This window comes from Chiloscyllium plagiosum, unplaced genomic scaffold (genome assembly GCF_037043375.1).
Source record: "Chiloscyllium plagiosum isolate Xiang-an unplaced genomic scaffold, Cpla_swu_hap1 HiC_scaffold_25, whole genome shotgun sequence".
Lineage (NCBI taxonomy): Eukaryota > Metazoa > Chordata > Chondrichthyes > Orectolobiformes > Hemiscylliidae > Chiloscyllium > Chiloscyllium plagiosum.
The window spans coordinates 26557590-26581049 of NW_028270163.1; the positions used below are offsets into that span (position 1 = coordinate 26557590).

General features: G+C 42.2%; 1 protein-coding gene across 2 annotated transcripts in view; it reads left to right on the top strand.

Moving 5' to 3' along the window:
- Window positions 1–23460, top strand: part of ogfod3 (2-oxoglutarate and iron dependent oxygenase domain containing 3) — a 145292-nt gene that overhangs the window by 72565 nt on the left and 49267 nt on the right. For both annotated transcript variants that reach the window (XM_043714604.2, XM_043714605.2), the window contains exon 7: window positions 6683–6836. In XM_043714604.2, coding sequence (XP_043570539.1) covers window positions 6683–6836 — 154 coding nt within the window. The remainder of the gene's footprint in view (window positions 1–6682; window positions 6837–23460) is intronic.

Here is a 23460-nt window from a genome sequence, read left to right on the forward strand (position 1 = left end):
GATGTTTATATCGACCCTTGAAGCCTTGAAAAGACCTTGGATAAACAGGGTCTGAGAATAAAATGTGAACCACCTGGTTTTGGAGTACTCTGACACATTTTAATCAAATATTAACATATTCTACAAGGATGCCATTAATTGCAGTCAAAGTGCTTTAAAACTAATCTTCTCACAAACTTTGAACTGTCAGACTCATTGTCTTCAGTGCCCAGTGCAAAAAGTACATTCAGTTAATTCCTAGTTGTTTCAGTGATGGTTGCATTGTAAGACTCCTACTCCTGATCAGATTTGGAGCATTCATTTTCAGAATCATTTCTTCACATTGAATCACTTTCCTTTTCGTCCATTAAATTAGGTGCTGTGCAGTTTGTGAACAATTTGATGATATGGTGCATTCAGTGCATCCCATGATTTGATGATGAAGCCACACAAAACATCTAGTTGGACAGTATATGTATTTTCACTCTTGTGAAAGATCTTTTCTTTGTCGATTTATCCATTTGGTGCAAAAATGATCCTTGTATAAGAAACACGGAGCAGAAGTAGACCATTCCGCAGGTGTGTCCATTCCACCAATCAATGAGATCGTGGCTGATCTCATAATTCTCAGCTCCGTTTTCCTCTGGCTTGTTGAGGCACATGTCTAGAGAATGTTAGAGCCCTTGGTTTTACTACAATATGGATATTCATTCTTCACAGGTGTCTCTTCAGCTCAATGGTTCTTTGGGATTTGAACATATTCCACACTGAAGAGTTGCTTACTTAGAGCAGGCAATCAGGACTATTCCACACTTTATTGACCCATATCTCCACTCCACCCTCATTCATCCAACCATTGTTAGGAACATGCACAGAAACACTTGCAGGGAACTTGATGACTGGCATTGTTTTACTTTTTTAAATTACCACAGGCTTTAAATTTGTTCCATTGGCCACATGTCATACCATCGTGAATCTTGCCTTCTTATGTCCTTCTTGTCTTTGTGTCCAATTCACTAGAACTGTTTTGAACCTATCCATTTTGTAGTTTGATAACTGGACATATTAAAATCGATGGATATTTTATCCATGTCGCCAATGTGACATAATGGATGCTTGTGTTTTTTTCTGGTGTCTGATGATGAACCTCTGCGAGCTGGTCATTTTGTTATCAAGGTCTTTGTGTGACTTCCGAGCCACCACCTCCCTCTGCTTGGCAGTTTTGTTTCATAAGGTAGTGACACAAGCCAGCTGTTGCTCTGAAATTGTTTCTGAACCCAAAGTATGTTTTTACCATTAGTAAGTACATATGCATTGCATTTCAGCACACAATGCAACCACCCCAGCAATTTTCAAGGACCTATTCTGATCCATGCTTCACAAGTTCAGAGCGATAGGAGGTTGCTGTTCTTTATTGGTCTTGTTCATCTTTTTTAGGGCCGATTCTTTCTTCGTATCTTGCGTCAATTTTTCACAAACACTTAAATTTTCTATGAAATAGAAATGGTAAGACTTTGGATGTTCAGCATGATTTCTTACTTATATTTTGGTTGATGCGACTCATGTTGTTGCTGCCTGTTGCTTACCTCACAAAAAAATCCCTTACTTTATGAAATTATCTAGTTTATCAAAGTATGTATCCCGACCCAGCACCATACTTATTTCCAAATGCCAAAAGGTTAGTTGTTTGTGGTTCACAAGTACACCTGATCGTGAGAGAGTTAGTGAATGGTTGTACAATTATACAAATTTATACAGACTAAGATTGAAATGTGTCCTTTCAAAATCTTTAACTGGACATTACACTTCAAACATTCAGCACACCCTGGACCGTACTTAGAAAAGGCCTCCCATACTGAGAAATAATTATAGATACTACAGCATTTAGCTTTTATTAAAACAGGACAGCTCCATTTGTTTCAAGGTGCTGTGTGCTGCAGTAACATTTAATCTCAAATAACCTTCACTAATAAACTCAGATGGGGAGGATAATAGCAACTAAAGTGGAGAAGCAAATTTAGTGCTTAAAAAAGTATACTATTTAAATCTAATACATTGCCATCGATGTACAAAATTAGTATTGTCGAGCCATCAAGCGATTCAATTAAGTATAGGAAGCAGGAACAGGAGGAGACTATATGTCCCCAGTCTTGAATATTGTCAACAACGCAGTATACACCACCCTCTGGTGAATGGAATTCCAAAGATCCAAAGCCCTACTTCTGAAGAAATATTTCCTCGTCTCAGCCCTAAAGTATTGACCCAGAGACTGTGCCACTATGCTTTAGACTTCCCATCTAGGGAAAGCTACCTGTCAATATCTGTCCTGTCAAGCTGCTCCTGAATATGGTATATTTCAGTGAGATCTCCTTCATTCTTCTAAACAGCGGAGAGTTAAGTTCCAATTTACTCAACCTTTCATCACAGGATAATCCTTTCATCCCAGGAACAAATTCAGTGAATCTTTGTAGTACTGTCCCTAAGCTTTATCCTTTCTGAGCTATGGGGATGATGCACAATACTGCTGGTATGGTTTCACTAAAGTTACAAAAATAATGGATCAATGCTTCCTTGTTCTTGAATTAAAATTTACCTGCAGTAACGACCAGCATGTCACTTCCCCTCTTATCGATAACTCTGTATTCCTTGCACAAGCATTTCCAATTCTCTGAATATCAACATCTAAAAGTTTAGTAAATCTTTTTAAAAAAAATCTGCTTCTTCAACTTGACTTTTTCCCACAATTTGCTCCAATTATAAAATTGTTGTCCACTTAAACCTACCTAGATTCCTTGTGTCCTCTTCAAACTCAGCTTGTATTCCAGCTGAGTTTTGTATTATCTGCAGGCATGGGTAAGTTAATCTTGGACCCTTCATCTAATGTAGATTGAAAGTAGTTGGAGCCTCTGTTGGATAGAGCCTTTCAATATGAAATTATCCCCTTTATTGCTACCCTTTGCTCCCTGTTCATTAACCAATTGTCCATGCATGTGAACTTATTCCTCCTAATTCCATGAGTCCTTGAACGCCTTCTGGTAATCCAACTATGCTGCATTGACTAATTTCTGTTTAACTACTCTAAAAGTTATATCCTCAAGAAACCTGAGTGAATTTGTCAAACATGGTTCCCTTTTTAGAAAACCACAAAGCTGATCCTACTATTACATCCTAACTCACTGTTAAAATTTCTTTTATAATAAATTCCAGCATTTTGCTAATGAGTGATCTCAAGCTAACTGGCCTCTAGGTTCCTGTTCTCTGTCTCTTTCCTTTTCTTGATACTAGTGATACACTTGTAAGCTTCCACTCTGCTGGGAAAGGAGAGTGTTTTGGAAAATTGTAACTAGTGCATCCACTCTGTTCCCAGCTAACTCTTCTGAACACTAAGATAGAGGCCATTTGATTCAGCAGGTTTGTTAGCTTTTAGTCTCTTAAGTTCATTGAATACATTTTCTTTATTGATATTAATTACTTTAAGTTCTTGATAGTACAAACTTAAATATTGCTAAAAACATAATAGAATCGATTTTTAAAAATGTTATACTTACCAGAACTACTCATAAGGAAACCATTTCAAACAAGAGACACCATTTATACAGATTGAGAGGAGGGTGCTGGTAGGTTGGACCATCATTGGCACGGAGATGCAGCAGAACTATTAATTGTCTATTTTAAATTCTCAGAGCTGACAGGTCGATTCTGATTGGTCAGGGTATTGCCATGGGAATGCAGTTTGGCTGTCTCTATAACTCCTTTACTAAAATGTATGTACAAATTAGATTAGATTCCCTACAGTGTGGAAACAGGCCATTTAGCCCATCAAGTCCACACCACCCTCCAAAGAGTAACCCACCCAGACCCATTCCCCTACATTTACCCCTGACTAATGCACTAACACTATGGGCAATTTAGCATGGCCAAATCACCTGATCTGCACATCTTTGGATTGTGGGAGGAACCTGGAGCACCCGGAGGAAACCCACGCAGGCACGGAGAGAATGTGCAAACTGCACACAGTCACCCAAGACTGGAATTGAACCCGGGTCCCTGGTACTGTGAAGTAGCATTGCTGACCACTGAGCCACCGTGGCACCCTAGCCACTATGCCGCTCTTAGATGGATTTTTTGCCAACATAAAACAGGTTCCTGCGGATTTATATATGTAGCTACAAAAAAGCAATATGCTACAGGCATGGTTGATGACCTTAAACTGGTCTCCAAGGTAATTCTTAGCGCTATCCGCATTATTTAATACAAAATTTCCAACAGCAGAATCACATCTAATAGTGGATATTCATTTCTAAGGCTTGCAAGCATGGATTAGTTGAAAATGATAAGCTGGCTGCTATGTGATTGGTTAACAGGAAGTGCTATTTCATGCTGTCCACCTGCTGTTGGGATGTACGGTATACATATCTGGCATCATACCAGCACTGAAACTGAAATACTATATTACTGATTTATGTGATAGGTTTAAAAAAAAACTCTTTTAGATTTTATGGCAGCACTTTGTCAGTGAAGGAAAGTGCTCATGGATTGACTGGGAAGTGGTAGCATGAGACAGCGAGCGCTTCTTGTTAACATTTTTGAAACAGCTTCCCCTTCCAGTAACATGAGATAGACTGGACACTTCTCAGGGCAAAATGTACAACGATATATCATGAGTGATGATTTGATCGGGGTATCCTTTATCACACAGGATAGATTAGATTAGATGATTAGATTCCTTACAGTATGGAAGTCCACACTGACTCTCCGAAGAGTAACCTACCCAGACCCATTTCCCTCTGACTAATGCACCTAATGCTTTGAGCAATTTAGCATAGCAAATTCACCTGACCCGCACATCTTTGGACTGTGGGAGGAAACCAGAGGAAACCCATGCAGACACAGTGAGATTGTGCAAACTCCACACAGACAGTCGCCAGAGGCTGGAATTGAACCCGGGTCCCTGGTGCTGTGAGACAGCAGTGCTAACTACTGTGCTGCCCCAATAGTTGTGAAATGCTGTATCTCTATATTAAGCACACAAAGTGACCTTCTTCTCTTTTTGTACAAAATTATGTCTCTTGTTTCATGTCTGTTTCTTGCATCCCAGTTCTGATGAATACAGGATGAAAAGTTTCAATGTTTTATCTCCACTTAGCACATTGGAGTTCTTTCAGTTCCTCACTCTGATTAACCTCCTGAGGGTTATCTGTCCTTCTAGTATGTAATTTGTGAGGCATCATACTTGCAAATTCTTAAGTCAAATATCAAAATAAGAAGAAAATAAATTTTTCATGAGTGTGCTAATATCTCTGGGTTTGTGCACACTACTGTAAAGTAATGGTGCTGGATCACTGCTGATTAAAGGTATGGAGGGCAGGAAGTGTTGCTATTCTCTGGGATTCAACTCTGTAATGGAAAATTTCTATTACATTTATCGGCAATGCTAGAAATTTGCCACAATATTTTGTAACATTTTATGAATCTGGTTAGCATCAAACACAGCTTCAAAAACATTTGCTCAATGGCTTATTTTACATTCCAAATGAACTGGCTCCATGTAAAATCATGCCAGAAAGCTGCCTCTACATGCTTCCAAAATCAATTTAAAATACAAATTTTGTACTTGTTTGCAAGTCTTTCTTTTCAATAGCTTCACAACAAAGTTTTCTGTTGTTAACAGTGTGTAAAGGAATTAGGTTTCAATACTTGACAGTCAAGCTGCACTAAATTTTTGAAATGAACAAATATCCTGTAAACTGTGCAAGTCAAACTAGTGTGATGTAAATTCTGTGGCTAAAACAACACTTTTTCATAATGGTGCATTTCATAAGCTTTTACATAAAGGACTGAGACACTTTGAGTCTTCAGTCTATTTCACCATTCTGTTAAATCATGGCCTCTTTAAACAGCTAGTTACCAATGACTCCTCTTTTGTTCGTACCACAGATCTCAAGATTCTGTCCAGCTCAGTCATGAACAATTTGTTTTGGCAGTGTAATGATTGTAATGAGGTCAGCCAGATGGACATTATAGAAAATGAGTTCCCTAATTGGGACTGTTAATCTGGTCCAATCAGGGAGCGTTGGCTGACAGAGAAGAACAGGAGTATCTTGGCCGCTCGGGTGTTTCCTTTCTTCCTGGTGGTGGAAATCGAATAAAGATTCGTACACCTTGTGTCTCTCACTCTGTCTCACACCTGCACACGCACAACATGGGTGCTGGGGAAAAAATAAGCACTACCACAGTTAGGCGGTAGTGTGGGGGTTAAAATGAAAAAAAGAGAACTGGAGTGTCAGACATAAAAAAAAAAAGAACAGGAGTATCTGACATTCTGTTCACTCTGAGAACTGGATCAGGCTCAAGGGCACTCCATGTGTAAATAAAGGGTGACTTAGTGATGGGATACTGGCCTCTGTGGAGTTATTTCAGCCAGCATCTACAGTTCTTGGAGACAGATTTCCGCTATACTGTGTACTATGTGAAAACAGTTGAAGTATTTAGTATATGATGACGCTGATAAATTTTAACTTGCTTCATCTGATTGTTATACAGGATATCTTTCATAGACTGAAATGGTTTGTAAAAAGGAAGAAATTGGGACCTAAAATGGCTGCAGTGGTCACCTTCGTTTTAGATGAAAATTAGATTTTAATTTCAAAGGTTCCAAAGCTTAACGATTTTATTTAATTATGCATTGATTATTTTTTTGCAGTGATGTGCGAGGGCGTATTCAGCAAGTAATAGCTGAATCATTCGGGATTAATCCAACTCGTCTGCACCTCACAAAGCCCACCTTTTTCTCAAGGATGAACAATACTGAAGCCAAGACAATGCATGATGAGTATTGGCATCCTCACATTGATAAGGTAGTGGATGATCTCTTGATTTGTCATGAAAAGCTTACCAATTTAGAATTAATTCATGGATTGAATAGAGCTTTCATATTTCAGCCTCTGTGAAATGTGCAGTACAGCATGTTCTGTGGTTGCACACAAGAAAGGTTTGTTCATGAGTGAATGATGGCATAATGAATGCTGTACAATTGATAAAGTGATAGTCTATTTCAATACAATGCCTTTTATATTTAAACTGTTGGAAACTCATTGAAAATAGTACAACAAATATCTCAGAATTGAGCTGTTAGTCAGAAATAACTTGATTTTTATTTAGATCCAAGCTAAGCACAGGAAAACTTAATGATGCTTATTGTTTCCTTTAAAATTTCGCTGTTGTGACCAACTTGATTTTGCAGTGCAAGAAGGTGCACATGCATTACATAGGAACATGGGAATTAAGAACTGGAGTAGATACTCTCCAAACCTGCTCCGACACTTACTCCACTTGAGACCAGGATAACGTTAGCCATTACTTATTATGGAACAAGTCCTGCACTGTCTCTTTCTGGCTTCTTGTATGCTTTAGGTATGCAACTGAACAGGAACTTTGTTGATGCCAAAATATTGTGCTTGATGGTGGTGGTCAAACTGCTAACAAGTAATATTATTTTATAGCTCTTCAGGTTAATGACAGAAGCCCTGTTTAGCAGCACATCACTGTTTTGCTATAATGTAATATACTGGGCTATCTAATTGACGTTTTTCTAGTGAGTTGCTTGTTATCATAGAATACCTACAGCATGGAAACAGGCCATTCGGCCCATTGAGTCCACACTGATCCTCCAAAGAGCATCCTAAGCAGAAACACCCCCTACCCTATCCCTGTAACCCTGCATTTCCTGTGGCTAATCAACCTAGCCTGCACATTCCTGGACATTATGGCAATTTAGCATGGCCAATCCACCTAACCTGCACATCTTTGGACTATGGGAGGAAACTGGAGCACCTGGAGGAAACCCACACAGACATGGGGAGAGTATGCAATCTCCAAACAGACAGTTGCTCGAGGGTAAAATCGAACCCGGCACTGTGAGGCAACAGTGCTAACCACTGAGCCACCTATAAGCCACCGTGCCACCCATGTTTGCTATTTTTACAGTATCACAAGCACAATAAATTTTTTTTTAGATTACTTACAGTATGGAAACAGGCCCTTCAGCCCAACAAGTCCACACTGACCCGCCGAATTGTCACGTGTACTGAGATATAGTGGAAAGTGTGTTTTTTTGTGCTGAAGGCAGACCACACAGCACAAAGTGCATCAGGTAATGGAACAGAGTGTGCAATACAGTGTTACAGCTGGAGAAAACGTGCGGAAATAATGATCGACATTAACATTTGAGAGGTCTGTTCAAAAGTCTGGAACAAACTATGGTTACAATGCTGTGTGTAACTGCGAATTGTTTCAGTCCTACAAGCACAGTGGCTAAGTGCAATTGTTATTAAGTTCGGTACCCATAGGGAGGGCCTCAACCGGGACCTTGGGTTCATGTCACATTACAGGTGATCACCGTTGCACTACACACACACAGATATTCCTCACATACACACTGATACAGGTACACACAGACGCGCACACAGACACCCACACACACCCTTATAGACACACACACTCCCACACATGCACCCCCTCACAGATTTAAGACACTCTGCACTCACTACACACACACAAGCACACACGCACTTTCTCACACTCACAACCCCATCCCAGACAGACACACACACATAAACAGACAAAGACCCACATGCACACATATATTTTGTGTGGTGAATTTGTATTTGCAGAGTTACATTGCACTTTGCTCAAAACCTGCATACATTCATGTAGAACTCTGTTATCTCACTTTTTAGATTAGAATCAGTCTAAACATCAGGTCATAGACAGAGAACACAGGGGGCTAACACCTTCAACATATTGTCTAGCTATCACCACTGTTAACAGCTAACCCGAGAATGCAACTTTAAAAAAAAGGGTTTTGTGATTTATACATGAAAGAAGTGAAACTATCACTGTATTCTAACAGATGAAAGGCTTAACAGACAATCAATTTTTCAATGTATAATTTCAGTTACATCACACTGCAAATTTTTGCTATAAATTCTGTGTTATGATCGAGCCCTCCACTATCACCTGATGAAGGAGCGTCGCTCCGAAAGCTAGTGTGCTTCCAATTAAACCTGTTGGACGATAACCTGGTGTTGTTTGATTTTTAATGCTATTAAGATAAGTGGAGTCAATTGAATTGAAAAGGGAAATGAACAAATAAATACATGATAGTTAATGCTATTACTGCAGTTGAAAATGTTGACTGTGTGGCCTGCATTAATTAAACCAAATTCTTGCCTCAAATGATAAAATCACAGTGAGACTACAGTGTAATTTTCAATTGTGCTAATGATCAAAGTATTCCAGATTTTAAATGCCTTACTTCGGAAAGATCTATTAATTTGATATGTACCACCATAGACAATCCTGGTTTAAAATGAAAACATATGAATATCATACACTTGGGGAAAGGATTTTCCCAGTCAAAGGCAATCTATTAGAAACTTGCCATATTGGCTATATTTCTGAAAAGATAATTTCTTGGACAATTTTATGCAATACATTTCAGTGGAATCCTATCACTTTTAGGGTATTTGTGGTTAACTATGTAACTGTCAAGTGTTAAACCTGTTAGTGTGTCCAAGAGTCAAAAGTCCAAAGAGTTTCCATTTGTTTGATATGGACTGCACTGTTCCCTTAAAAAGACATTCCCCTTTTGGTTAAGTCAAATTGGCACAAGTTGGCAGGAGATTTTTTGAAGAGAGAGCTTGCAGTTACTAGCTACTATTCATGCCTCTGTGCTTCCAAGGCATTATTGGAATTAGTATATCACTTCTGAAGTGATGTTAGTTGTTATTTTGTCGATGACTGCAGCAGCCTGCATGCATGCAGTTAACCTATTTTGGAGACTTTTTTTTCTTTTCTCACGGGACTTTGGTGTTGCTGGCGAAGCCAACCTTTGTTGACTATCCCAAATGGTACTTGAGAAGGTGAACAAACCACTTTCTTCAACTTTCGCACTCCATGTGATGCAAGTACACCCACAATGCATGGGAAAGAAGTTCCAGGTTTCTTTAACCAGTGACAATGAAGAAACACCAGTGTAGTTTCAAGTCAAGATGATATGTGGCATGGAGGCTAAACTGCAGGCAGTGGTGTTCCTTACGTCTGTGCCCTTGTCCTTTTATGTGGCAGAAGTCACAGGTTTGGAAAGTGCTGCTTTAGGACTCTTGGTGAATTGCTGCAGAGCATTAAGTATATAGTACACACCAATACCACATTGTGTCAGTGGTGCAAGGGATGAACTATAATTTGATGGAAAAAGTGCCAGTAAACTGGGCTGCTTTTCCAGGATAGTGTTCAGCCTTTTCAGTGTTATTGGGAGCTGTACACATCCAAGCAAGTGGAAAATATTGATTAGTATGGTGTAGCTGGTGGGTAGCCTCTGGGGAGTCAGAAGGTGTGTTAATCACCACAGAAGTTCTAGTTTCTGACCATTTCTTATAGCCACAGTATTTATATGGCTGAAACAAAAGCAGAAACAGCTGGAGAAACTTCGCAGAGATGCTACCAGACTTGTTAAGAAAGCACAGTTAATGTACAGTCCAGTGACTCTTCATCACTTTGTGTTTCTCCAGAAATTTCTGTTTTTGTTTCAGATCTCAAGCCCCCAAAGTTCTTTGTTTATTTATATGGCTGATCCAGTTCAGCTTCTGGCCCCTGGGATTTTGATTGTGAAGGATTCAGTGATGGTAATGCCATAGAAAGGTGAGGGACCTTCTCACTTATTGGAGAAGGTCATTGCTTGTCACTTTACAAGTCAAATATGAGCACTGTCCAAGTTTTGCAGCATCTGTGGAGAGAAATCAGAGTTGACGTTTTGGGTCCAGTGACCCTTCTTCAGAAGGGGCTCTCAGAGCTTAAGCTCTGAAGAAGGGTCACTGGACTTGAAACGTTAACTCTGTTCTCTCTTCACAAATGCTGCCAGACCTTCTGAGGTTTTCCAGCACTTTCTGTTTTTGGTTTTGTTTATGATTTCCAGTGTCCATGGATCCTTTGGTTTTTGGTTTACTGTCTAAGTCCTCCTGCATGTTGACATGGACTGATTCAGCACTTGAAGTGTTGGGGATGGTGCTGAGCATTGTGTTATGTGATCTTTAGTGAGCATCCTCACTTGTGACCATATGATGGTGGGTAAGTCCATGATGAATCAGCAGGAGATGTTTAGGCTGGGGACTTTCCCCTGAAAACTGCTGCAGGGATATCCTGGGGCTGAGACAGTTCAGGGCCTGTGCATCTTTACTGCTGGAACTAAACCAGACAAAAACACACCTACATCAGCACAAGGCACAAATGACTTTTCCACGACTTCCACAAGTGAGGCTCTTCTCTCCAGTACAGGATCAAGCACAGAGAATGCTGGAGAAACTCAGCAGGTCTGGCAGCATCCGTGAAGAGAGAACCAGTGTTAATGTTTCCAGTCTGGTATGACTCTCCATCCCTCCATCACACTGAAGCATTTCTGTATCCTCCTTCGAGCATATCCTCCCATCCAGTTTTGTGTTATCTGCAAACGTGGAGATATTACATCTAGATTCAGACTTTGATGTATTTTCTAGTTTGCTGACACAAACTAGTAGGATTCTGAAGAAGGGTCAGATTGGACTCAAAACAGTAACTCTCTTTCCCTCTCCAATGCTGGCAAACCTGCTGAGTTTTTCCAGCAATTTCTGTTTTATATATGTATTGGAAGGATTTTTTCACATGGCAGAATTCTTTTTTTTTCAGTCTGATTATGTGTTTTGTGGAGGCTTTTATTAGAGGGTGAGAGGTTCCCGCCTAGGGACATGAAATATTTTGCATTGATTTTGAATGGAAACAATGGCCTGTACAGAGAAGGTGCTAGCTGTTTGGCTCTGGGGGTGGATGGAGGGGAAGATGAGGTGGCAGTTTGAAGGGGGGTGAGGGGAAGGTGAAGGGACCTGTTAAGCAGTCTGAGGGGCTGGTGCTCTTCCCTGCCTCTGCAGTCCTCCCAGCACTGGCTCGTGGCTCTCAAACTGCAGTGAAGCTACATCCTGCAGGAAAAGCCTAAACTCCTGGGCAAAGCTACACCTCTGTTAGGAATGCAGTTTATGAACTACATAACAGCCTGTATCACAATATATGTCCCGTGGAAGAAATTCCAGACTTCGTCTTCAGCAGCGGATAACTGTGTACCTGAATAGTTTCAATTCCCACAGCTAAGGCTGAGGAAGAATAATGCTTAATTTAGAGGCTGAAACATATTAAGATTTGGGTTTAGGAATTGGAAGCAGCCAGGCCAGGATTAATGCTGGGAGCAGGTAATATGTCAAACCTGCCTTGGTCAAGATTAAGAGGCGAGAGTTCATTTCCAGGGCCTTAGGCCATTTGTGGAGTAAGCTTGTCTCTTAGTTCTGTTGCATCAGCTATTACAATGGTGGCTGGGACATGGCAATTGTAAAAGGTCTTCTAGGCTCAGAATTGGCTGTGTGTACCTCTTGAAATAGTATGGCACTAAGTACTTAAGGTTGGGCATATTCATGAACCCTTGGTAAGGTAAAGAGAAATATTTCTGACTGATGTTGAAGCATGGAACATTGCCACTAAAATGTGTGCCTGTTGGATACATGTTGTTGAAGAGACATTTTTGGTGAATGCTTATGGCAGAGCCCACGAGGAACCAGGCAATTCAGGATTTGCTGATGTGTAATGAGGCAGACTTGATTAGGGAGCCACAATATGAGAGAATTCATCCTGCAGTTTTTGAGAGGGGAGAAGCTGGAATCAAATATAATGGTATTACAATTGACTAAAGGTAACTACAAAGATGTGAGGGAGAAGCTGGCCAAACTTGACTAAAAGGGAGCCTTGTAGGAACAGTGGTGGAGTAGCCATGGCACAAGTAATTCAGGAGGCGTAGCAGAGATTCATCTTGAAGAAGGATGAGGCAAGCATGGCTGACAAGGGAAGTCAGGAACCGTATAAAAGCAAAAGATAAAGCATACACTTTCATGAAGAGTAGCGGGAAGCCAGAGGATTGGAAAGCTGCTAAAAACCAGTAGAGGATAACTAAAAATGCAATAATGGGGAAGAAGATGAAAAATGAGATTAAGATAGCTAGTAATCTGAAAGAATATTGCAAGAGTTTTGTTTTATATACCTAAAAGGCAAGAGAGGCAAGAATGGACTTTGAATTGCTAGAAAATAAGGCTGGAGAAGTAGTGAGAGATCAAAGAAATGGTGGATGAACCAAACAGGTACTTTGCATCTTTCTTCATGGAGGAAGATACCGATAGTACACCAGAACTTTGAGACAGTCAGGTGAGTGAGTTTGGTAGCTATCACTAAGGTAAAGGTATTAGGTGACTGTGGATAAATCCCCTGGACCAGAGGGAATAAAACCCAGAGTTCTGAAGGAATTAGCTAAGGAGATTGTGGAGGCATTTTTCATGAATCATGAGCACTAGGGAGGTCCCAGAGGACTGAAAAGTGGTTAATGTAAAACTCTGTTTAAGAAGAGAGGGAGGCAGAAGGCAGGAAATTATAGGCCGGTTAGCCTGATCTCGGCTGTTGGCAAGATTTTGGAGTCCATTGTTAAGGATGAGATTGCGGAGTACTTCAAAGTGCATGGTAAAATAGGGCTGAGTCAACACAGCTTCATCAAGGGGAGGTCATGCCTGACAAATCTGTTAGAATTTTTGGAAGAAATAGCGACCATGCTGTCCCAAAGGAGAATTTATGGACGGGATCTATTTGGATTTCCAGAAGGCCTTTGACAAAGATGTTGTACTTAAACTGGGAAATAAGAGCCCTTGGTGTTAGGGGCAAGTTATTGGCATGGATAAGAGGATTGGCTGATTGGCAGAAAGCAGAGAGCTGGTGGGCGGCACAGCGGCTCAGTGGTTAGCACTGCTGCCTCACAGCACCAGGATCCCAGGTTCGATTCCAACCTTGGGTGACTGTCTGTGTGGAGTTTGCACATTCTTCCCGTGTCTGCGTGGGTTTCCTCTGGGTGCTCCGTTTTCCTCCCACAGTCCGAACATGTGCAGGTCAGATGAATTGGCCATGCTAAATTGCCCATTAGTCAAAGGGAAATGGGTCTGGGTGGGTAATCTTTGGAGGGTTGGTGTGGACTCGTTGGGCTGAAGGGCCTGTTTCTACGCTGTAGGGAATCTAATCTAATCTAGTCGGGAGAAAGGGATCGTTATCAGGATGGCAGCTGGTGTTCCATAAGTGTATTTAAGACAGAGATAGATGGGCCTTGATTAGTAAGAGGATCATCGGTTGCAGCAGAAGGTGGGAGAATGTGGTTGAGAAGCATGTCAGCCAGGATCGAATAGCTGAGCAAACTCTATAGACCAAATGTTCCTCTATCTTATGGTCTTACGTTTACTCTGAATGCTGACTTTCAAATAATAAAAAGCTGTAGGTTTCTTCAGTTCTCATTGTACTTGTCTGGACAAATTACCCTTAAATGCATTGAAAGTTATTATTTGTGATCTATATTAAATGTAGTATCAAGGACCTCTCGTGATAGTTTCCTACTGTCCGTAAGATAAATACTTCACTCAGTAAGCAGTACTTTTGTACACACTTTGACAAACAATTTGTGATACCTAACATTCATTTTATAGTCTTATTTGGACATTGTGGTAGGGTTGTGGATTTATATCAATTATCTTAAATAGAAATACTAAATTTCTTTTATTTGTATTCATTTTTGACTGGGGTGATGAGCTTTCCTTGAAAAATTGAGTTGGAAGAAAACTTAAATGCAGGGCTTCCATTTTTACTATAAGAGAAAAAGAGAAATTAAAATTAGTTCTGATAAATAAGTCTATATTTTAAAGTTCAAACTGCAGTTATCGGGTCATAGAGAGGTACAGCACGGAAACAGACTCTTCGCTCCAACTCGTCCATGCTGACCAGATATCCCAATCCAATCTATTCCCACCTGCCAGCACCTGGTCCATATTCCTCCAAACCCTTCCTATTCATATACCCATCCAAATGCCTTTTAAATGCTGCAATTGTACTAGCCTCCACCACTTCCTCTGGCAGCTCTGCGTGATAATGTTGCCCCTTAGGTCTCTTTTATATTTTTCCCCCTCATCCTAAACCTATGGCCTCTAGTTCTGAGCTCCCCCACCCCAGGGAAAAGACTTTATCCATTTATCCTATCCATGTCCCTCATAATTTTATAACCCTCCAAAAGGTCACCCCTTAGCCCCTGATGCTCCAGGGAAAACAGCCCCAGCCTTTTCAACCTCTCCCTATAGCTCAAATCCTCCAACCCTTGTAAATCTTTTCTGATCCCTTTCAAGTTTCATAACATCCTTTCGATAGGAAGGAGACCGGAATTACACACAATATTCCAAAAGTGGCCTAACCAATGTCCTGTACAACCGCAACATGACCTTCCACTTATTGTACTCAGTACTCTGACCAATAAAAGAAAGCATACCAAACGCCTTCTTCACTATCCTATCTACCTGCGACTCCACTTTCAAGGAGCTATGAACCTGCACTCCAAGGTGTCTCTGTTCAGCAACATCCATGAGGACCTTACCATTAAGTGTATAAGTCCTGTTAAGATTTGCTTTCCCAAAATGCCGCACCTCACATTTATCTGAATTTAACTCCATCTGTCACTTCTCAGCCCATTGGCCCATCTGATCAAGATCCTGTTGTAATCTGAGATAACCTTCTTCGCTGTCCACTACACCTCCAATTTTGGTGTCATCAGCAAACTTACTAACTGTACCTCTTATGCTCGCATCCAAATCATTTATATAAATGATGAAAAGTAGAGGACCCAGCACCGATCCTTGTGGCACTCCACTGGTCACAGGCCTCCAGTCTGAAAAACAACCCTCCACCACCGCCCTCTGTCTTCTATCTTTGAGCCAGTTCTGTATCCAAATGGCTAGTTCTCCCTGTATTCCATGAGATCTAAACTTGCTAACCAGTCTCCCTTGGGGAACCTTATCTGAACGCACCTACTTTGGTACTTACAGAATTGCTGCCTTGTTGTGCTTTGCCTTTTTACATATTGCCGATTCATTCATTCAAAATGTACTTCCTCGCAGTACTTCTGCCTTGCCTTGCCTTTTAGCACTGACATAAAGCTAGGCAGGTGTCATGTTTGTCAGCAATGACCAGTGATGGGTAAGGAGATGTTTCTTTATGACCCTGTACTACCTCAGTATTACACCTACCGCATGTCTGACAAACATCCTGCCCGTACTTCAACCACATAATCATGTCTGAAAGTTTGAGGGGGATAGTCCTCCGTCAAGTCCAAGGATTTTGTTGTCAGTCAGAGAGTACTAGGTTTGTCAGAGTCGAGGGCTCACTTTCTCCCTGCATATCATTACAGTCTCGGGAGTGTGCCACCATCAGTCCTGCAGATCCATACATCCAGTCCAGAGATTAGTGGTAGGTCAGTCAGGAGCTGCACAGAGGTTAGTCAGGGGTCTGGTCACTCAAACACTATCTTTCCAATTTGATCAACAGGATAGACGAGGTCAGTCCTTGGCCATCTGTTCACTGAAAGTCAAGAGGTTTATCAGGGGCCACTTCTGTGGTGGGAATGAGAGCAGTCAGATGTGGGTATAGGAGACACCATGATGAAATACAGAGCAGACAATAATTATTAATAAGGGCATCTCCCTATATAAAGGTGGGATGATAGACCACGATGAGGAGCGGTGGTCATTGACAATCATGTCCCTAACCCCTCTGTCACCTTTCGCTCCCACCAATGGCTAGAGCAATGGAATGCAGGTGTCTATCATATATCCTGCCGACAGAATGTTTGCACGTGACTGTGCATGGCAGTGTCTCAGTCAAACCAACCCACTGCTCCTCTCTCTCTTTGTGCATTCTGAATGGACTGCAGCACAGGGTACTCTGCTGCCTGGGCGTGAGGAGGTGCTGGGTCTCCAGCCGTCCTCCGGCTGCCAGCACTCTGGGCATTTCTCCCTTGGCCAGATGTTGGTGTGTGTTCACCATCAGGTACTCCTGACTCTCTTCCAGATGGGTGAAAGTGAGGACCTCAGATGCTGGAGATTAGACAGTGTGGTGCTGGAAAAGCACAGCAGGTCAGGCAGCATCTGAGGAACAGGAGAATCGATGTTTCGGGCAAAAGCCCTTCATCAGGAATTAGGCTGTGAGCTGAGGGGGTGGTGAGATAAATGGGAGGGAGTTGGGGCTGGGGAGAAACATAGCTGAAAGGTGGTAGGTAGATGGAGGTGGGGGTAATGGTGATAGGTCAGAGAGGAGGGTAGAGCGGATAGATGGGTAAGAAGATGGACAGGTAGGACAGGTCATGAGGGCGGTGCCGAGTTGGAAGGTTGGAACTGGGATGAGGTGGGTGGAGGGCAAGTGAGGAAACTGGTGAAGTCCACATTGATGCTGTGAGATTGGAGGATCCTGAGGCGGAAGAAGAAGTGTTCTTCCTCCAGGCATTGGGTAGTTAGGAAGTGGCGATGGAGGAGGCCCATGACCTGTATGTCCTTGGCAGAGTTGAAGTGTTTGGCCACGGGGCGGTGTGGGTGGTTGGTGCAGGTGACCAGGTGATGTTCTATGAAGCGCTCTGCGAGTAGGCATCCTGTCTCCCCAATGTAGAGGAGACCACATCAGGAGCAACAGATGCAGTCAATGACATGTGGAAGTGCAGGTGAAGCTTTGATGATTGTGGAAGGCTCCTTTGGGGCCTTGAATGGAAGTGAGGGGGGAGGTGTGGGCGCAGGTTTTGCAATTCCTGCGGTGGCAGAGGAAGGTGCTGGGAGGGAAGGGTAGGTTGGTGCAGGGCGTGGATCTGACCAGGTAGTCGTGGAGGGAACAGTCTTTATGGAACGTGGATAGGCATGGGGAGGAAACCTATCTCTGGTGGGGTCCGTTTATAGGTGGCGGACATGGCGGAGGATGATGCGTTGTAGATGGAGGTTAGTGGGGTAGAAGGTGAGGATTAGGGGGGGTTTTGTCCTTGTTACAGTTGAAGGGGTGAGGTTCGAGGGGGGGAGGTGCGGGAAGTGGATGAGTGCATCATTGACTATGTGGGAGGGAAATTGCAGTCTTTAAAGTGGGAGCATGAGGTGGCGCTGATACAGTCATCACTGTCGCAGATGAAAAGGTGGGGAATGGTGCCAGTGTAACTGTGGAAGATGGACTGTTCTACATAACTGACAAAGAGTCAGGCATAGCTGGGGCCTATGCAGGGTGCCCCACCTCCATCTACCTATTGCACACTCAGCTACCTTTCCCCCCAGCCCCACACTTTCCCATTTATCTCACCACCCCATCCGCTCACAGCCTCATTCCTGATGAAGGGCTTTTGCCCAAAACGTCAATTCTCTTGCTTCTTGGATGCTGCCTGACCTGCTGTGCTTTTCCAGCACCACACTCTCGACTCTCTTCGAGATAGAGCCATAGTATCAGAATCTGAATTGGTGGAGGTGCAGGAACCCTCCTTTTCAGTGAGTCCTCTCTGGGATCTGTGGCTACTCCCTCCCGTGAATGAGTGGATGATGCCTGAGGTGCTGGTCTCTTCAGGGTGGAGACCATGTGGATCCCTCTGCGACAAAGAGTGAGATTGAGGGAGATGGACATTGTTGGTACAGCTCTTAGTCATGGTGCAGTGATAGTGGGGTATCCTGAGTGTATGAGTAAGAAGCAGAGATAGCATGCAGAGATATTGGTGTTTGTGGTGGTGGTGGTGGTGATGGTGAGGGTGGGTGCGGGTGCGGGCTGCTGGCGTGTGGTGAGACTGAATGAGGCAATATGCAATAGTGAAAGTGGTAGACCATGAGTCTTGGTGGAAGATGGAGGCAGCAGTGGAACCTAGCAAAATCTAAATCAATGGGTATCAGGGACAAACACCTGCTGCTTTGAGTCTTATCCAGCACATAGGTATTTGGTTGTAGAGATCAGTTATTTCAGCACCAGGACATCTCTGTAGGAGTTACTCAAGTCGTGTCCTCGGTCCAGCTATCTTCAGTTGCTTCATCAGTGACCTTGTCTCTGTCATTAGGTCAGAAGGGGGATGTTCGTCAATGATTGCACAATGTTCAGTACCATACAGGACGCTTGATACTGAAGCAGTCTGTGTTCAGATGCAACATGATCTGGACAATATCCAAGTAACATGCATGCAACACAGATGCCAGACAATGACCATCTCTTATAAGAGACAAGCTAATCACTACCCCTTGATATTCAATGGTATTACCATCACTGATGATGCCACGATAGACATCCTAACAGTTACCATTGACCAGACATTCAACTGGACTCACCACGTAAATACAATGGCTATGGATGTAGGTCAGAAGTCAGGAATACTGTGACAAGTAACTCACCTCCTGACTCCCTAAAGCCTATCCACCATCTACAAGCCACAAGTCGGGGTGGGATGGGATAATCCCCACTTACCCGGATGAGTGCAGTTCCATCAACAGTCAAGAAGCTTGATACCATCCAGGATAATGCAGCCTGCTTTAATGGTATCACATCCTCAAACATCCACTCCCTCCACCACCGACGCTGTTTCACAGCAGTGTGTATCATCTACAAGATGCCCTGCAGAAATTCACCAAAGATCCTGAGACAGCACCTTCCAAACCTACAACTGCTTCCATCTAGAAGGACAAGGGCAGCAGATGCATGGAAACACCACTACCTTCAAATTCCTTTCCAAGCCACTCATCATCCTGACTAGGAAAAATATCATTGTTACTTCACTGTTGCTGGATCAAAATCTTGGCATTCCCTCCACAAAGGAATTGTGGATATACCTATGACACTGGGACTACAGTGGTTCAAAACATCAACTCACTACCCCTTCTCAAGGGCAACTAGGTATGGGCAATAAATGCTGGCCAAACAGTTACACCCCAGTCCCATGAATGAATTAAAAAAGTAGAGTTGGAGTGAGTGTAAGGTAGCAGAGCGAGGTCAGTGGCACTTTTCCTGGGGGAGTGCAGAACATCATTAAACATCTTACAGCATTCCTGGGCATTTATCTGAACAGACCAAACTAGTATATTGTCAACTTCAGACCAGGCTGGCAGGCTCTGGTAACTGGGTCTCCTGTGGCTGTCCTGACGAAAGGATACCCGTCCTGTCCTCTGCCCTTGCCATCTACCAGGCCTTTGTTGAGGAAGCAATGTATCAACTTCCCTTTCTTAGCCAAGTGTTTTAGACTCGTGCAGCAGCACACTGAGAAAAGCAGCTCCATTTCTCAGTGTTTGACCCGGTACACAGCAGGGATTTTAAATATAGCACCAATAGTGCAAATCTTAGAAGATTCTAGCAGTGGCAAGGACTTTTGTTGTTAGTGAGTGAAAGATAGAATGAAAGCATGGCCTTACAGATATTGTACATTCATAATAGGAGAGGAGTGGAAATTTTCACAAGAAAACTTGCAAGATTTCACAGAGAAACCCTCCACAAGCACTTAGCTGGTTTTGGTAAATTTCAGCTTCTGCTATTTGAAAATTTGGTTATTCAAGTTGCTTCATATTGTCCTGCATATGTAGTACATGTCAATGCTGGAAGTTAGTGTGTTGGTTGGAAAAATGGTAACGTATATATAGCATTCAATATCTATGGGTTATGTGCATTTTTTAATTGGTAACAGCAGAGGCACTGACCCTTAAGAAACATGTGGAAATATCATTGCCCAGGGTAAATGGGATCACGAGAGGCAATCTTCTCTGTGATTGCTGCTTATCAAATAAGCTGCTTCTTTGATTTTCAAACAAAACAGAATATGGAAGCTCTCCTTGGTTTTGTTAGTGAGTAACATTAACTTTTGAAAATCTGATCAGGTTAACTGTAAATGTTAAATATGCAGCCTTATGATTTAATCTCTCTATTGCTGAAGACGTAAATTCCAAATGTTCTAGCCATTTGAGGTTTCCTTGAAAGTACACCTACAAGCTGATTGCATTTTGCAGTAGTTTTATCTGTATATTAGTGTCAAAGATATAATTATGATTCAGCGATTTGAGTTTATAAGTATTTTTTGGACTGTTCAGTTTAATTCTAATTGCTAAGTGGTGCCCTGGAAGGTGAACTCATAATTATAATTTCCCAAATGTTTTATGTGCTATTTGCAATTATTCTCTCTTGATCACTGACATTATTCAGTTGTTAGCCGTGGTTCAATTTATATGTAAATCTCAAGGGTTTGTAATCAGATTCCATTTTCAGGCTTTGAATTGTGTTTCATTCTGGTTTGTTCTCAAGCCCTAATAAATACGCTGTCGACTTAGACAGGCTGGTGAGACTGCTGTTTGATCTGTGCCAGGCATTTTCATTTTTGAGGACTCTTGAGATTGCTTGGGGGCTACTTTTTGATATTCAGGAACTCCTTTTTTCATTCTTTTGTGAGGTGATGTAGACACATTGTGACACCATCTTCTGTAATGGGGAAGATATATGGAAAATTTGAACTCGCACAGAAGCAGAATTAGAAGAGTTAATCAAAATTCCAACAATCTCTTAAACTCAAACAGCATCGTACAAAGAAGACATTAATTTCCTAGATGCCTCAGGAACAGTTTTTCATGAAATAAAACAGTTCAATATTAATTGGCATGGTGTTCATGGCAATTGTATCCATTACATTTCCCCCATATAGTAGCTGTGGATCTCCTTCATTTTAGTTTAGAGACTGCACATTAATTTGCAACAAATTCATGACCTTGATTTTCTTATTCCCAGTTAGATGAGTATTTCTTTGTTGAAAGGTTTAGAACTGCTTTCTCTCCTTGGTGACCGCACACTCTCGTCTCAGATGATTTCTTCCCTTTGCAGCATCTCTCTCCAATTTGCATATTCTTTGTATGCTTTTCAGTGTCTCTCCTCCATTTTTGAGCCCTACTCCACCATTTGAAACCCCTCTCCTCTCTTTGTAGTTATTTACTGATAGGTATTTATGTAATAAACATGAAGTTATTAGTTAAAAGATAGATTAAAGATCAATAAGGAAAAGAGAGCAGTCACCATGATAATATGTTGGCTAATGTGGTGCCTATTTCAAAAGGCTGTAAGGAAAAGCCAGGGAACTATAGACTGGTGAACCTTACATCAGTGGAGGATAAACTTTTGTAGGGGTTTCTGAGGGACAGGGTCTATATGCATTTGGAAAGGCAAAGACTGATTAGGAATTGTCAACATTGCTTTGTGCATGGGGAATAGTGTCTCACTGACTTGATTGAGTTATTTTGAAAAGAAGGTTGATGAAGGCAGAATGGTTGACATTGTCTGCATGGACTACACCAAAGTGTTCAACAAGATTCTGCATGGTTGACTGGTATACTACGTGGAGTCCGGGGGTACTAGCCAATTGGATACAAAATTTGCTTGATGGTTAGAGATTGAGGGTGATGGTAGGGGGTTGCTTTTTGGACTGGAGGCCTATGACCAGTGGTGTGCCACAAGGATTGGTGCTGGGTTCACTGCTTTTCACCATTTGTTTAAATGATCTGGATGTGAATATAGGAGGTATGGATAGTAAGTTTTCAGGTGACACCATAACTGGTGATTTAGTGGATTGAGGGAGATTATCTCAGTGTACAATGGGGCCTTGATCAAAGGGCCAATGGGCCGAGGAGTGGCAGATGGAGTATAATTTAGCTAAATATGAAGTATTGAATTTTGGTGAGGCAAACCAAGGTAGGACTTATACAGTTAATATTGGGGTCCTGGAGAGTGTTGCCGTACAAAAAGACCTAGGGGTGCAGGCGCATAGTGCCTTGAAAGAGGCGTCACAGATAAGGCAGGGTGGTGAAGAACGTATTTGGCATGCTTGGACCTCATTGGTCAGAACATTGAGTATAGGATTTGGGATCAGGGTTAGAGTAGTGCTGGAAAAGCACAGCAGGTCAGGCAGCATCTGAAGAGCAGGAAAATCGATGTTTCAGGCAAAAGCCCTTCATCAGAAATGCTCATTCCCGATTGGTGATGAAGGGCTAATGAAGGGCTTTTGCCTGAAACGTCGATTTTTCCTCCTCCTCAGATGCTGCCTGACCTGCTGTGCTTTTCCAGCACCACTCTAATCTTGACTCTAATCTCCAGCATCTGCAGTACCCACTCCTCCCTAGGAGCTCAGATGTCATGCTGTGGCTGTGCAGGAGATTGGTGAGGTCAATTTAAAAATCTGTGTTTAATTCTGGTCGCCCTTCTATCGGAAGGATATTGTTATACTTGAGAGTGTACAGAAAAGATTGACAAAGATGTTGCTGTGATGAGGGGCTTGAGCTATAGGGAGAGGCTGAATGGCCAGGGTCTTTTTCCCAGGGTGGGAGAGTTCAGAACGAGAGGACATTGGTTTCAGATAAGAGGGGAAAGTTTTAAAAAGGATTTCAGGGGATTACTTTTTCAAGCAGAGAGTGGTGAGTGTATGGAAGAAGTGGTGCAGGTGGGCACAATTACAGTATTTAAATGGCATTAAATCGCAAGATTTAAAAGGCATCTGGATGGGTGTATGATTTGGAAGGGCTTAGTGGGATATGGGCC